Consider the following 18,204-nt stretch of genomic DNA (forward strand, 5'->3'; position numbering starts at 1 on the left):
TGGTTACAAGTACAATCATCACATTACAATTACAATCATCTCCATCATTACCTGGACATAAAAGACAAGCTTAGGAAATCTGAGTATTTAAGAAAACACCAAAAACCCCATCTTCTCTTGGGAATTATTTGCCACAATACTATAGCTGGTGGCTTAACTACACATTTGTATTTGACAACTTTTTAATCATCCAACACACTAGAAATGTGTTCTAAAACCTGACTGTGCAGGAACTTACATTTTTTGTTGCTTCTCCGGATTACTATTCCCTAGCAAAAACCAATATTACATATCTACTTAGAACCCAATTTTATACCCCTACTGAGAAATTAATAGCACACAACACTCTTGCTGTTAATTGCCAAAATCATTATCCACATAAAAACTGGTGCACTCTCTCACTTTACAAAGACAGCAGGTCCCTTTCCTAAGGTAACAGGGAAGCAACTGAACAAAATCAAATTATGGGAGGTAACTGGTAAGATACTATCCACTGAACTGCCAAAGCTGCTCATGCCTAGCCTCTAAACTCACATCAATTACTAGCATTAAAACACTTTACTGAGGTCAGGTCAGCACTTTCTGGTCCCCAACTCAGGCATGCTGAAAAACACATGAACAGAGACTAAGACAGCACCAATGCTGGACAATAGCTGAGATCATCCTAATATACAGTTGATTGTGTTTAGAACTGGAGACTTATTTTTACAACCCTCTCAATGTATTTGTTAGATTACAATATCAGAAGCTTCATATACCTGTTTCTGTAAGAGAACAAAGCTTTTTTACAGTAATACATCATCCCTGAATATTTCAGATAGTTTAGTCAATATCAAAGCTGGATAAACCTCAGTGAGTTGTCTGGCCACATATGGTGAAACATATCATGAATGAAAGCATCATCATAATAAAAATACATAATCATCACCTAATCATTTACATCTGCCTGATGTAATTCCTGCCTTGCTTTTGTTCCATGTCAAGCAGAAGCATTGCCTCCAAAAAGTCTAACTTCAGATATTCTCAAATACTCAGTGTGGAAAGCCAAATTTTACACAATAATTATGATATCCAGTGTTGCATTCAGATAGTGAATAAGAACACAGTATATTATATGAACTATTTTTTAAGAGGCTTCACAATATACCATAAAGTACTGCAGTTCTGACATTAAATGATACCTTTTTAGCATTTTAGAAACTATTCATTTTTATCTTGTACTTGCCTACTTAGAAAAATAACCTTTCAAAAAAAGGTTATCAATAATATTTGCATACTATACAGCATGTCAATCGTATATATTACAATTGTATATAGAAATGTTCCCCTACAAAATCTAAGTTGCAACAAATATATCCAACAGACAAATCAGACACCTTAAAAAAAGTCTTAAACTAGTTACGTGCTTCCAGTTTATCATTATATATATTTCATTCTACTCTTGATAGCTTTCCTACTTTCCACATTCTCTACCTCAAACCAGACCATAATATTAGTGATCAATTAAAGATGCTAAGCATCACACAAATGTCAGCCAGATTTGGCAAGAAAAAAAACCCCAACATACTACAGAGCTATGAAAAGGCTTACTAAAATGTTGGTAAAATTAATGTTTCTTTTGGTCTTTGACAATTGAATTTAATGCCTACCATATACTGGATAAAGACTGTCCTGTTGATTTTACAAAGAACCTAAAATATCTGCCAATGATACCACAATTACTTTTTCTCTTATCCAAAGTGACAATGTGTTACAAAAAAATCCAGCATCCTAGACAAAAACTACCCTAAAAGACAGGGATTCCCAGCTACAACTAAGTATTCATTTTAAGTGGTTTGAATTCTAATTATAATTTCAGCTAAATTTGTTCCGGATTTTGCTTTAAGAAACATTTAAATGGAGGGAATCAAAAAAGTTCGTTTTATTTATGAAACCCAAATACTCATTCTTTATTATCACACAGTTCACAGAACTGTGCTGCCTCAGGTATCAGGCATGGAAGAAAAAGTTGCCCTGTAAACAGCCTTTATCACACGTGTATAATAGTTTCCATGCCCTAATAATCCTGGGGGCCTCATTCTCCCTGGGTTCTCCTACATTTCTTAGCAGTCTCCCTGCAACAGTTCTTACTCTTCCAGCTCCAAAAATCCCTTCTCCTTGTGCTATATCACTGATCTCCTCTCCTGGCTAATACAAGCAGGCTGATTGATTACCTCTAGAAATACAAGAATTTCAAATCTACCTGCATCTTCTTCATCAGGGGTAAGGGAGGGAGTATTAATTTGCATGTGTCTTTTCTATGTGGACAATATTTCTTTATTCCAAAACTTGTGGCTATGATATGCATCTTCCAAACCTCTACTCTTCTGTCAACTTTAGCTGCAAGTGGGGAATGAGTTAAAGAAGGTGGTGACTTAGACACAGAAATTAGGTAAGTCTGCTTTCCTTGGGAAACCATCACATATCTATCACTCACAGTCTACATCAAGGCTAGTTCTACACTCTGCATACCTGAACAGTAAAAACAAACCCTGCAGCCATTCCTAAACAAACTACTTCAATAAATTTGAATGCAAAAAGAATACAGGCCAGGTGGCGCATTTTCTAGAAGAGTGCTAGAACTGTCATGGCTAAATTAATATTTTGCTCTTCTGAATACTGCTATTTCACTTCTGACTCATTTACATACCTTGCTTCTTCACTTTGTCTTTCATACTCGTTAACTACATCAGTGTCCTCCTCTGAACCCTAAACTTAATCTCATTTTCTTCTGGATCATGTGCTTTGCGCTCTAACAATCAGCCTCCTCTCAGGGCAGGTCTTGAGAAGTTAACTGTAGCTCTACCCCAGTGGAGTTGAAAATAGTACAAGCCTCCTAGCACAGACAGACATGACATATAGGTTCTTTATTCCATTATAGGTATTCCTGTACCAGAAAGTCACAAATTACATAGATGTAAAATCCAGGGCTTGTAGTTGTGAAATTTTTTCTTAAACATAAACCCCCACATAAACAAGCAACATCCTCTGTCAGCACGATTATATCAGTCTAACTGCTTGCACATTAAACTATGGTGTTAAAAGCCAGCCTTCTCTCCATATAAATATTTCGGTAGAGGTACCAAGAGCCCAGTATGCTTACTGGATCTTTGATGGTAAGTGGCAGTAATTGAGAAACTAGAAATAGCTGGAGATCAGAAGGCACCTGTTATCTCACAGCACAGTTTAAAAAATTTCTAGAGCAACTCCAGTGAAAGCTGTAGCACCACAGTAAGGACTGCCTATTTTTGAAGAAAAGCACAAGCAAAGTGCTGAAGGTAGAAGAAAGAAGAGCTCTCCATTATTTTTTTTTTTTTTAACATACCATTGCAGACAATCTATAACAGTGCATTTCTCTGAAAATGACTGCCTGTTTCAGAAAAATTAACTGGTATTAACCAATAGGCAGCTAAATACCATGATCCATTGGACAAGCAGAAAGATGGAGTATTTTTTTACCATAATAGTGCATTTTACCTTACCAAGAAAAAAGTAATTTGCAGTGTTGATTGCACTCAGCCATAATGCATTAAATCTTAGAATTAGATGTGTGATGCAATAAACAAATTTTAGCAACTCATTAGTATTTCCCTGTATGAATTTACATCAACACTGAATGACAATCCTTTATTTTTATTTTTGTTGGATGTGAACTTTAAAAAAATATTCTTTATTTACACAACCAGCTGACCTGCTCAGTTGATACAGCTGTTTATCTAAAACAGAGGCCACCCACCAGTTGCCTTCTCCTTTACGATAACTGTGGTCATTTCCCAAAATCTTTTCTGAGCTCCATGAGTACATTGCCCATGCTCACCTTCTCTAAGCCTTTGTCCATTGTAAGGGTTCACGGAGCAGTTGCACATCTGTGCATATATGTTACATAACCGAAAACCACTACAGACATTAGAAATGGTACTGTAAGGCTTCCTTCTCAATCTGCCCATTTGGCCCACAGGTCATAACTGTGCTAGAACTCTGGAAATAAGCTTTTGCTTTTTTCCAACTATTCAAGAGGCATTAATATATTTTATACTCTTGTCTGTAAAACTAGTTTGTCACTAGACAGTAAATACTCCCTCTTGCTTAATTACTAATTTGGTACTAGTACACCTTTGTATCTGAAAACAGTTTTTTTACACAGTATGTTCTAATCAGCTACTTACTTCAGATCTTGCAGAAGGTCCTTTGCATTAAGCATCGTTATTAAAGAGGTTGTGGCTGCTGGAATAATGATTATGGGAGTTCGAGACCCTGCAGAGATAATAAAGTTACATTTGCCTGGCTTTTTCTGTTGCACTTTTGGTTGTTGGTTTCTTCCTCCTCACCCCCCCCCCTTTTTTTTTTTCATCAAAGCAACTGTACATAAAACCAAAACTCTTGCTTAACAGATCAAAATCATGGAAAAATATTCAAGGAAAACTGTAGTAAACCTTTTGTAAACTGAAGGTTTTCATTCACCAAAAAAGTGTACTCCTGTATCAGGAGTCTCTAAATATGGGTAGGACCCATATTTAGCAAACCAGAATGCTGTCTGCATGGCACTGCTTGTTTATATTGTTGCTTGAAGCTCCAGGAAAAGATAGAGTGGGTACAATTCACACAAAAATTTAAAGGATCATGTAACTAAAACTGACTCACCTTTTTTCTGGTTTGGAGGTGGTCTTGCTTGAGAAACTGAGAAAAAAAAAACAAACAGAAAGTATGGCAGAATGAGTAATACATAAATTAAATGTTGCCTTACAATGACATTTGTAATGTTTTTAGTTGCAGGAATGAACAGAGAAGAGTCACACTACAGTCATTAGATCATTTTCCCAGCTGCAATACACAAAGTTGAAGAAGGGATTTATAATTTGGGTCTCAGTATTCAGATGACAAACAGCTTTTGACCATCTGAAACAGATGTTAGGACAGTTGAGTCAATTTTACTGAAACAAGTCATCCCTCTCCATCTTCCTCAAAAGATCAGGGCACTATAGCATTGATAAAAATTGCCAGCAATCTTGAAAAAAAGCTGCTTGTACATTCTAAGTTCAATAGTGCTGAACAAACAGGAAGACTGTTTCACAACAAACTAATCTTTTCAGACCCTCACCTTTTCATTAGTAATTATTATTGTACATATCTGTAGGATTTGGCTATCCTTAACACATAAAGAACGTTCAACAATCAAAATCTGAATTTCAGGCTTCCTCAAGTTAATTCTGGATTGCAGTTTGAGTTACATGAGCTCTCTGGGTGCCAGAAACAGTGAAACGTGACAGATATGGTAGCACTCAAGCAAAACAAAAAAAACCCCACAACCCCAAAAAACCCATCCCAAAACAGAAAATGAACAAACACACACACACACACACACCCCCCCCCAACAAAACCACTCAGACAAACAATACTAGACAGATAGAAACAGAGAATCCCTGCCCCCAACCCACCAATAAAATGTTTCCACTTCAGTCTTCCAAGTTGTGACCTCCTCAATATGGGAGATACTTCAGTCCAAAGTTGGAAAAACATATATGTTCACTTTGGTGCTATTACTGAATAACCTGACTTACTCCAAATAAACCTTTTGTAGTTCAGTTTTCTGGAGTCCTAACTTAAGGAAAGAACTGTTGTTCTTGATAATTATCGTCATCCATGTTTATCCTAATTCACAAAAATCAGAAAATGGGGAGTAGTAAAAAGATTGATACAGACTAACTCAAGTCTCAACTGCTACTATGCATGGCAAATTCCATTAATTGACTTTCAATTTCATAGCACTAATTTGCTCATGTTTATTTATGACCAACTGTTTCAGAAACTTCCTAGAACAGTATAAATATTCACAATGCATAGTTGCCATTGTTGAAATACTGAGACCATATCCTTAATTATCTTTTCCTGACACTGTCAAGTGCACAGATATAATTGGCAACACTATATTTGAACTACATGAACTTTACCTACCCAATGATTTTTAATTTTTTTTTTTTTTTTTTTTTAAATCTAGATATTTTCTTGATGTAAAAAAGTTCCTGAAATATATGGGCAGCATGAGCTGCCTTAAAAAAAGGAGGGATTGGGGCTTAGGAAGAAAGCATCTCCAAGAAATTTGATAGCTGTACCAAGACAGGATAGTAGAAAAGTTGGTACTGCAGAAAGGTGCAGGAAAAAAAAAAAAAAAATCTTAAATTAAAAGCACATCTCAGATGTTTTTTCAAATCAGTATCATACAACTGTTTTGCCCAATTCAACTAACGCTTCTTATGTGCAAAGCAGCATCCTCCTGTAAATCACACGTTTTAAATATTTTGACTGGTAAGAACAGAACAACTGAATTTTTAAAAGTTCCAAACCCCAAAATATCCTAGAACAGGCAGAAAGATAATGTGGGTTTTTTTTAATGAAGCAGTATATACTTTCTTCAGACTATATATCTTTTCCTTTAATCTCTCTTCAACTTACAATATAGAGCAAGATAATGGATTAGATGCCCTTTGAGAAGGGCACTATCAGCATAACCTATGTAACGTACAAAAACCACACTCCTGCCAGTTAATGCCCATGAAGTCACAGCTAGCAGCAGGGACCTGTGACAACTCAAGTCAGATTTCTGTTCTTGCCACTTCTACCCTTTTCATACTGCTGTCTGTCAACTCCATTTGCATTATTATGCTTAACGGGGCTAGTGAGATAAGTATGACAGGCAGCTTGACCTTTCTAGTACCAAAATAACCAAACAGAAGAATCTGTAGACAACAGCATTTAGGTATGCTGAGAATATTCAGTATTAGAATAGATTTTTGGGGTAGAATCATTTCTGCAATATTAAGTCTTAGTATTAAATCCTACTAATAAACCTCAAAGAATTAGCGAAGGACACACTGAAAGCATTTCTTAGTCTCAACAAGAATATACAGTACTCCAGCAGTACTTCTAGAAAAAGTATATTCATTTTAAAAGGTGGTTTTGTTTCCAAAAAACCAAAAATGACCCCCTTCCAAGACCTGCATAACGATAACAACCATTATCTTGTTCTTAAATAACACCTTTCACTTGAGACTTTCTTCCACCAAACCAGAAATTCTTACAGTGTGTACACTAGGTACAGATATGTACAAAGCTGTTTGAAAACACTGATCTTCTCATATGCTGTTTGTACTCTTACAGTCTTTTAAAAACTCTAAGGGTTTCTCATTAAAACAAAACAAAGTACCTATATCATTCTATCTTTGAATCTCAATTAACTTGGTAGCTAAAGTCTACTAAATGGGAATTAAAAAGCCAGTTGAGGATTCTGGCCCTATTACAAATACCTTACGTGCTAAGAAGTCTGAGGAAGTAATGATAACACATTCAGAGAAAGACTTATTTCTGATATATTAATAACAGAAGCAATAATATTTTTTTTTTTAGATTAACTTTTCTATTTAGGTTGTTTCTCCTTGGAAGATTAATCAGCTCTTCTTATATATTTGAGGTGGCATTTGTGAACTACCAAGCTGACAACCAAGAAGTTTGTCGGTTTTTAATTTCATGAGCACATCCTTTCAATGGGCTAACTGGGCAATACACCGAAGAGAATGAACCCAAGCCCCATCGTATAATGTTAACTTAAAAGTTATGTGTTATTTCCAACACATATGCAGTTAAAGGCCACAAGTAAGTGATCCCCACTTAATTCTTCAGCTAACTAAAGTTTTAAATAGTACTTCTTTGACATTCACACTTACTTGGAACAGAAACACCAATGATAGTATGCTACATTACCTGGTCGTGGTACAGGCTGTGCTGCTGGAGTTTGTGTTTTTCGAGCAGAAGCACCTTCCTTTTAAAAGACATAAGAGGTAACATTAACAGCTGGCCTTCTTGTCAGGTACACTGTTTTTTTAAATGAACACAGAGCTACAGAGGGTATCACAAAAATGAGGCTAATACATTTCTATTAAAGAGAAGAAAGAAAATAATGAGAATATTCAAAACTCTTTACAGATTCTGTTTTAGATTTAGGGAAGACAGACAACCTCATAAGCTTTTACAAGTTTACAGTTTAACCATCAAATGCCAATCATAAACTTTCTATATTCTAGGAAACCTTTTCTACATAAAGTATTGTTTCATTTTACCTATGATCACTTTCACCAAACTTTAGTAACATAAATGTAACCAATTGGCTATAGAAATTTCAAAATGAGATCTGCTTATGCTCTGGATGGAAAACTAGGACCAAGAAATTGTAGTGTGTTCCTGCCTTGAAGAGTTTTAGTGTCCAATAATAGCACTCTTGTGATAATTAGTTCTGCTCATGCCTTATCCAATTACCTTAATGTAACAAAAGACCTGCACTACTATTTATTCTTGTTAACTCTACAGAGTCAACACACCAGGTAAAAGAACAGTGAAGTCACAGATGACTGGTTCCAAAGCAACACTGAATAACTTCAAGAACAAATTTTCTTCAGTTACTGCTGTGAAACCTCACTGAACAAAACATGTATTACTAACGATACTACTAACACTATAAAAAAATGTTATATATTCCAGCCACTTCAATTTGCGGGGCTGACAGACAACCTTTTATCATGAAACCATGAATTTTATCTGAAAATTACTTAAACGCTATGTGAAGCGTATCCTACAACTGTGAGACACTCAAAAAGGTCAGAGATCCCACTCTGGGAAAAATCTGTTGGAAAGGACTTCAATATGGCATTATCACATTTGTATGTCCATGCATAAATAACAATATGTTTTGTAATTCAAAAAAAGCTAATGAGCAGGGGATTACACACAAGCGGCCTCAAGTTCCATGATTTAAATAACACTTAAAAGACACTGCTTTTAAGTTTCCACCATGAAAGTTAAAACTGTTTTTATCTCAAGAACTGTGAAGTACAAATAGAAAAGAAGATCACTTGACAAGCTCTTAGAAAACACAGATTTACTCAAAATGCCTCTTCCCTGAGCTTTAGTCAAAGCCACCCATGATTAGTTACAATAAGCTGGAGCTGACATTTGGTACAGCAAGCAGCTTTTGTAACTTTTACAGTCAGCAACCTCTTATTAATCTTTAGTATAAGGATTTAACCCTGCATTGCAAGAAATGGATTAATCCCAATTTTTGATGTACTCTCTTCTGATTATTAAAATACCAACATCTATGTAGGGCACTTGAGTCAGTAACTTATTTTAAGACTTACTTTTTTAGCGTCTGAGAAAAGGTATTTTTGCCAATGTCCTTTCACGATAATTACTCAGAAAATTATAAAAACCAAAATACCACACTCTAAAGGAAGAACAGCAGGAAAAGCAGATTACCTTTAAGAGAAGCCTTGTGACTGAGAAACAGCAGTGATTTGACACAACAATCACCTTTCTTTTAACCAAGAAAGTGGAAATAAAACAGTTTGCATCTGTTTTTGAAGAAAAATGTCATTTTCTGTGTGAAAAGACTGTTCCTGTAGTGCACTAATTATACATTTTGAAGAAATACCAAGAATTCTCCCATAGCATCTCCTTACATTCACAGCACCTCATGAAATAGAAAGAAAAACATCAAGCTAAAGAAACGTCACTTCCTGTGATGCTGTTTCAAGTTTCTAAATCCAATTATCACTGCCTGCAGTCCCACATGTCCATTCCTCTTTCCTTCCCTACAGAGTCAGTAATACAAATTTTCTGCCTCCCCTTCCACTTACTGAGTGTCTCCAGTGTCTCAAACAGACCCTGCAGGTCCTATGGCAGCTGCAACAACGGGAGGGAACCAGGAGCTGCTTCAGAAATTCTAGAATTTTTGGAAATTCTTGGAAAGAATTATAACCAAATTACAACCAAAGCCTTGCTTAGTTTCCATACGACTTGTGCTTGTGATTTCTCTCTTCACCAACATGTCCATAAAGCACAGAATATACATCGAATCAAGCCTAACAAAGCAACTGGCAAATTATCTGTTTGAGAGTTTTTCATACTTTCCTCTGAATTGTCTTCTCTACAGTGATTAATGGGAAACCTAGTGCAGAAGCCTTAAAAAAAAAAGGCAGGGCTTTGAGAACACTGCAAATGAAACAAAAAAACCCAATCCCAAAACAGCAGCAGCAGCAAAAAAAAAAATAATCACATTAAAAAAAAACCACATGAAAATATCTGATTCATGGTAGGAAATTAATTTGAGTAGGTACAAAGATGGCTGCCACTTCCATGCCTGTGACCTTTCTACTTGTAAGAACAATTTTTGCAAATCAATAAGTCATGGAGGTCACACCTTTTAGTTCTGTAAATCATTGCCTTAGACTGTGATAATTTCATGGATGAACCTCAGCTCACAACTGATATTCTGACACATTGGCACAGAGGTTCAATTGTCACCTACTCAAGGCATAACATCTATCCTTTGTAACTGATTTACATCTCTCCTCTTTATAATTATCAGTGACCTAATCACTACCTCCTACTATGTAAAAACTGCACACAATGTAGCAAAAGAAGTTCTTAGCAATATTTCAACCCCACATTTCTTAAAAGGTTTCTAAGGAGAAAAGTATACTATTAAGGCGAGGAAGAAACAAAATTTCAGAGCAGGAATGGTTGACAAGATACACCCAGTGGAAAAGAAAACCTGCTTTCAATAAGGAAGTCACTAGCAGGATAATTTTGCTTTTCGAAAGCGTTCACATAGAGGTATAACTTTTTCCCATGACAACAATGCACTGATCAATGATTCAGGCTCTGTTTACAAGGCAGGTATAACCACAAAAAACTGTATGCTAGGATTTCTCCCAGGGGAGAAGAAAATTAAGTTGACAGAATAAACTTCATAGTTGGTTCATTCTACTACCCGAGGTAAGTGTGCTGCTGGTAATTGATGGCCTGGTTAGCTACTCGGAGGCAACTTTTTGTAACATGCTGTAACTGCTTGTAAAGACAATAGCTTATTTCTCAGGGAGTGCATAGTAAGATATTTCAAATCTTCTAATGTGAAGTTTTAAATGTAAAAGTTACTCATAAGTAACTAGCACACTGCAAATTCAAACTCCAGTTCGGGGAGCTTTTGTTTGTGCAGCTGTACCCTGCATCAGAGGCAGCAGCAATCACTGTTTAGCTATTTAAAGAACATTCATTTCCTCAAAGTTTCTGAACACTTAACAGTTTTGCTCATAGATGACATACCTAATTCTTATGCATAAGCTGTCTGAGACTGTTAAGGAGTGTGTTATGAATATTCATAAGTTGAAACTAATTTAGTAACAAAACCATGTAATTTGAAAAATACAAATCTTCGAGACGACCACTTAACATCGTATTATAATCAAACACATATTACTTGGTTTAGTTGTGCTAATTTACCATAGAAGGTTATATATAGTTTACTTATGATTTACATTAAATATATGAGTATTTAACCATTCAGAAGCAACAACCTTACATCGAACGAAATCAGGAAAACACATACCAAAAGCTTCATACTTTCCTGGATTTCACTGCATCATTTACAGATACACCTCTGTATGTACTTTTCAGTGGCATTCATTCCATTTCAGTACTAATGTTTCCTATTGTATTACTTACAAAATGTCTGCTTAATAACCGCTTTTATTTTAGTGTATATCTTCTGCTATTTAGCATTGTCCTACCTAAACACCTAAAAATACTGGGTTTGCAAACCAATGCGTGAACAGAAAACAGGTTAGTACATGTGAAAGAAATCTGGATTCCCATTTATAGTCAAACAACGAAAAAACCTCACACCCTGAAGGACAACAGACTTCTACTATTATTGTACCTTCTGGCAATTAAGCTTTTAGTGTGTTCTTTTCTTTCCTCATTCTTTCATACAATTTCTATGTTTGTCTTAAAAATTCAAACACTGCTATGTGCTCTGATAAGTTTTGCAAGTGTAAACTACGTTTACAGTAACAAGAAACCTTAAGTTTATTGCTTAAAGTCCCTTAAATTTGTACATTTTGTATACAGTTTGCTTCACACCTTTCCTTTCACGCGTGCATTCATTTTCCCTTCCCTGCTTTTACATTTTACATGCAAGTTGCAATATATGATGAAGATAGAAATTGTTTTGGATAGATTCTTATCACACTTGTCTGCATCCTCAATCCATTTTAATGTAAAAAGTTCAACAATGTTAAAGATCTATTTCTTGCAATAGTAAATCTGTGATATTCCGTCTATGCAGACATCACCTAACAAAAAAAGTAAACTGATTAATCTATAGCTGTATGCAGTTACCCAACAGCAGGTGATGTTTTGGTTGGATTTTAACAGCTTTCAAAACCTCCTCAGTGTGTTGACCTTTTTAATTAAAAAATCTGTCATTCTTCATGTTAATTTGCAAAAATCGCCAATTACCAATATTCATCTGATACCAGGACCCAAGTAGTTATTTTTTTATATTTTAGAAAAAAAAAAAAATCTATTTTTTAGATACCTAGCACTTTTCTTAAGGCTAAATAAGCATTAACATCCACAACTAAGTTACTTTCACTCATTCCTCAATGGAATCAGAAACTGCCTGAACATAGCTCATGCTGTGTTTTAAGAAATGAACCCCCATGTTTTAGGCAATAAAACATGCTATATTGGTAGAATTTTTTCTTGGAGGTTCGTTTCACATATAGCCAAGTTAGTTTACTCTCTTGAAGCACAAAAAAGTAGCTATTAAAAGTTTCTTAGTTTGGTTTCACAACGTACAAATAGTAGAAGGAAAAAACTCTATTTTATTGCATATTCACTATTCCAGCTGGCTTCTATGTGGAGACCCATACAGCCTGTAGTATTTTGACCTTTAAAAAAATGTTAGAAGCAACAGATAGAATTGAATTTGTTGCCATCTTGTGGCTTTTTTAATTTAACAAATTTAATTTCTACCTTGTTCCTTTATAACATTTAAATTAGTACAAGATCTTTACCCGAAAACCTAAAACTTATTAGGTAACTTGCATGCTCCTGCACAGAAGTAGTAGAAGTAAAAAGTAACATTTGATTCTGCAAGAAGTATTAGCAACTGCTTGCATATGAAACATAAAGCAGCTTTCAGCTTCACCATCCATGATGGAAGACAATTCAACCAAAGACCATTCTGTTCATAAAGATGAATGTAGTAAAACTCGGATCTCAAATGAGAAAGAGAAATACATGTGGATGGTAAGCTTGTAAAATGATCTTTAGGAACAGACTTCAATTTATTTACTCAATTTAGGGCAGAAGAGCCTGTAAGAACTCACGTTAATTACCAGCAGCTATACTATCATTGCCCAAGTGATTTAAAGTATTGAGCCTTTGAAAATTCTAGTAAAGCCAGCCTAAAGAGCTACAGCAAAATCTAAAACGACTGAATAGCTGAAAAGAGTATTATTTCTTTAGAAATTAAATCTTGTATACATCAATGTATGACAAATAGCCAGAACAATGGGATGACTTCAAAAACAGGTATCTAACAACTGGTCCAGATGCCCTACTTTAAGCTTGATAGAAACATCTATCTATTTCATATAAATAGCCTGGATTCTGAAAACACAGGGCTTTGTTCTAAAAATTTAGAGCCCTTAAATGCCTTGGGAGAAAAAAAAAAAATCTTCCAAAGAACCAAGCAAAACAATTCAACTGAGTTGCTCTGTCTCTGCAGTCTTCCTAATAATTCTCTGCCTTCTGTTCATATCAAGAAAATTGTAGTAAGATTTTAAGTTTTACTAGTGTTTCACATCATCATTTTATTTACACATGAAACTGATATAGCTTATTCACATACTTCCATGCACACTAATCTGCATACGCAGTCCCTTAAGACAGATATTTAAATAATAAATTGCAAGCTTTTAACTGCCTTCCTAATTTTAAACTATGCTGTAAAAAAATAGAATTTGATAACAGGATCTTAACTATTGTGCAAATACTGCTAATGTCACAGTCATTTTAACTTCCATTACTTGTAATATTAATAAAAAGGTAATTTCTACTGTTTACATTGTTTCAACTTCCTTATAATCTAGAAAAGAGAGCGGGAGTTTAAGCAGAATTAAAGATATTTTTATTGAATGAATTTCAAAAGGGGAAAAGTTTACCACTATTTATCAAAGTCTTCTGATACCAACTGCCTAAGGAAAATAACACCATAGCTTCACTATTTCCTACTTCAACAACTAAAAAACTGATGTGACAAGAGGGGTTAGTAAAAATTATGTAAATAATATTTATTTCAAAATACAAAACTGCTTATACTGAAGATCATGTCTTATCAAGTACAGTTTGAAGAAAAATACCAATGGAACACTGCCAATCCTCAAATTCAGTTGCAAAAAAGAAAACTTGATGTCCATCTTCTTACAAAGATAAGGCAAATTTCATTATAGTTTTCAAAATACTGTTAAAGGTAGTACATATAACAGATTTCACAAGTGTAAGGAAATCAGATGTAGACAGTCTCTTCTGAATGAGTACAGCATTACAATGATGGAGGAGAGGGAGAAAGGAGAAACAAGGGAGGGTGGCAGAAATAAAACTATGTTGACGTCATCAAAGGACTAACTGAAACTTAGAAATACTAACACTTGTTGTTCCACAGTTTTCAAATTAAACTTTTGTTTACAAATCTGGTCCTTTATTAATCCATTATAGAATTAAAACTGACAAATTACTCAAATTCTGGAACATTGACACTGTAAAACATAGTAAGAAACAGAACTGATGGTTTTTTTCAGTAGCAGGTTAGGCCTGGAGATCAAGGTCACTGAGAGACATGAAAAATACTCACTGCGATTTCTTGTTCGTTACAATCAGATTAAAAGAAGTTTGGTTTAAACATGGAAAAATATGACTGAATTAACTGGACCATTTATGGATAGCTTAGGCAATATTATCATTCTGAAAAAAATGGTTCTAAGCAACACAAATCATGACTGAACCTAAATTATTACTGTAGTGACTAGTGATCAACTAGGGACAAAACCATATAAATATGGTAAATTAATAGTAATAAAAATTACGGGAGATGCTTTTGGAAAGAGTTAATGAAAGCAACAATTACTGAGATGCCTTAAAACTTTAGTACTACCCCCAAAGCTAAGATTTCAAAACATTCCTGAAGAGTCTTTGATGAAGTGTGCTAGAGCTCCTCCCATCTTTACCCTTGCACAAAGTATCAGTAAAATTAAGGTCGTCATCTTGAATTTACGTCAGTCATGTAATTTCAAACTGTTGCTATTGAAATAGCAATTTTGAGCTGAAGAGGAACGTTGGTGACAAAGCCAAATTAAACACGTAACCACTTCCATTGTCCTGGGGATAAGCTGTTTTCATCAAACAACAACTCTTAATCCTGAGAACTCCAGAGGTTTTGTTTGATTGTTTTAAAAATAAAGGCCTGCCTATAATATACCTATCTATGTTTATTTAAATGACTCATTCCCTTGAACTGAGTGAAAAGACAAAAGTAGGTATCAGTATAACATTATTTTTGCTTAGAATTCCTTCCCTTTGGGTTAGTTATCTGAGCCAGCCTCACACATACTACTTGGCAAACAAAGATTTTTGACAAACACAGATTGAGAATAAAAAGAGGTTTATAAACTACTGGTTTTCTGTATACTAAGATCAGAACACGCCACATCAATTCCATCAAACTGGAATTTGTGTAATTGTGAATTTACTACAATTTGCTGATGATTTAGTCTCAACTTTCAGCTTCCTGCATTCATCAATCACCAATACTACCTGTAACCACAAGTATTAGTCACTCATATGAAGGGGTTTTTCACCAGAAACATCACAGAATATGTGGCTCAAAAATTTAATTTGCATTAAAGCACCACTGACACACAAACTCTAAGCATATGTAGAAAAGCACTTATTTTTCTATTCAGATCCTGCTTTGGAAATGGCATTCAAGATAACAGTCATATGTACATTAAAGAAAACGTTGCTCAGCACAGAGGAATGGGAAGATTCCACTTATACCTGCATTCACTGAGCAATACATTTGTAGAGGAAAAGGCTTAAGAGACCTCATAAAGGTTCCTTTGCAACTTCCGGAAAGATTCGTGAAATGCTTTATGAGAGAAGAGTATGTTTAAAAGCTCTGCAGGTGCCTAAATGAATACAGATGGATCCTTAACTTCTGCATGAAAATTTTTCCCAAAACCCCAGACTGAACCAAGATCCAAGCAACTGATTAACTTTATGTGATGCTGCCCAATGTCTCAATGCAACAGAAACTGATGAGGCTCTTTTCAGACTCCCCTTGGTTACACTGAATCCTGTTGCTGGAACAGGGGATGCTGTAATAGAATTCTAATACACAGGTAGCTATTCAAGACCTTAGGTTTTTTTGTGATTGCTTGTTCGACAAATTATCCAGCACCACTTTTTCCCAGTTGTACTTCATCTTGATGTGATTTTCTCCTTTCTATTCACCGAAAAAAAAAGTTTTAATATTATTCTTCCGTACCTGTCCTGGTTTCAGCTGGAATAGAATTAATTTTCTTCCTAGTAGCTGGTATAGTGCTGTGTTTTGGACTTTGGAGGAGAATAATGTTGATAACACAACACTGATGTCTTACTTGTTGCTGATCAGTGCTTACCCTAAGTCATGGACTTCTCAGCCTCTCATACTGCTCTGCCAGTGAGGTGACTGGGAGTGCCCAAGAAGTTGGGAGGTAACACAGCCGGGACAGCTGACCCCAACTGACCCCAAGGATATCCCAGGCCATACAGCATAGTGCTAAACAATAAATCTGGAGGGGGGGTGGGGGGAGGAGTTGGCTGGGGCATGGCAGCTCGCTGATGGGGGACTGACTGGGCATTAGTCAGGGGGTGATAAGAAACAGCATTGTGCATCACTTGTATATTTATCAGTATTATTATTTTCTCCTCCTTTTCTGTCCTGTTAAACTGTCTGTTTAAACCCACAAGTTTTACTTTTTTTCCAATTCTCTCCCCCATCCACTGTGGGGGGGGGTGAGTGAATGGCTGTGTGGTGTTGAGCTGCCTGTCAAGTTAAACCGCAGCAGTACCTTACCAGCTTTCACTATCCCAGCACTATGGTTATATATTACGTTATGTTACAAGAAAACATAATTATCATGGGTGGTCATGGCCAGAGAGATGAAAGTAATTTTCCAAGTAATCACCTTGGAAGTCTTAAAATATCAGGAGAAAATCCTGAAACTGTATTCCTCGAGGAGCCAATGCACAAAGCTGAACAGTGGAGCAATGAACTCTTAGTTGTTTGTGTTGCCTAGAAAAGTAACTGCTGAGCTCAAAACCAGCATGAGCTTTTCCAGGATCAAAAGCTTTAGCTGCAGCTATAATAAATTGTAATAAACAAGCCAAGAGATAAGGAGGGCTTGAGCGATGACAGTGATGATTCTAAGAATACAATGGACTATAACCACTTTGACATGGAAAGAGCTATTTCAAACTGTCACAGGCCAGGGAGAAGTCTAGAAAAATGTTCTAATTGCAGATTGTCTTACACTCGAGGCTTCCTGCTTTATGAATAACAGCTAACCTACTATGCAACTTCAGCTGCAGAAGAGAAGGTGTTTTTTGTAAAATCACAGAAGGTGATGATCTTGAGGCCTGTTATAACTGGAACACGCTGCTAGTAATACTGAGGTACAGATCCATGCAGTCAGTCAAGTAATATTGGTAATAAAATTTATGTTATCTCAAATTTTCATGTTAACTCTTTTTGTATTTCTTTACTTTGTGAGTTGTACACTAAGACACCCCAAGAGAGTGTTGTTGGAAACTCACTTGCTTCACTGGCTACAACAAAGTTAAGCGACAGCAACTGTATGTATAGGAAATAAAAAAGTGCTATAAAAACGAAAAAAAAAAAAGTGTATTTATACAGTTATCTGCACCATCTGCGAACAGAGTAGTAAACCTCCAGCATAACATCTGCAAAGCCCTCATATCAACAAACTGTCCACTGAGACAGAGCAGATTCACTATCTTGGGTGCTGGTGATAAAACTATTGACAAAGTATTGAGACACAAAAGATATCTGTACAACATCAGACAAGCAAGTTAGAAACAGAACAGTAATTTACTGCAAAAATTTCTGAGTTTAATCCAGCATGAAAGTCTTAGATTTCCAGACTTGCATATGTTGCAGTTATCCACACACTGAAATTCCCTCAAACTGGGACAACTGGACCTTTTAATCTG

General features: G+C 35.6%; 1 protein-coding gene across 1 annotated transcript in view; it reads right to left on the reverse strand.

The window, feature by feature from the left end:
- The window catches only part of CDC73 (cell division cycle 73), a 111,954-nt gene that overhangs the window by 12,608 nt on the left and 81,142 nt on the right, over positions 1 to 18,204 (reverse strand). Inside the window, exons 11-13 of the mRNA XM_074876760.1 lie at positions 7,795 to 7,852; positions 4,681 to 4,716; positions 4,206 to 4,293 (exon numbers count right to left, since the gene is read on the reverse strand). Coding sequence (XP_074732861.1) covers positions 4,206 to 4,293; positions 4,681 to 4,716; positions 7,795 to 7,852 — 182 coding nt within the window. The remainder of the gene's footprint in view (positions 1 to 4,205; positions 4,294 to 4,680; positions 4,717 to 7,794; positions 7,853 to 18,204) is intronic.

Source organism: Strix uralensis, chromosome 8 (assembly GCF_047716275.1).
Source record: "Strix uralensis isolate ZFMK-TIS-50842 chromosome 8, bStrUra1, whole genome shotgun sequence".
Lineage (NCBI taxonomy): Eukaryota > Metazoa > Chordata > Aves > Strigiformes > Strigidae > Strix > Strix uralensis.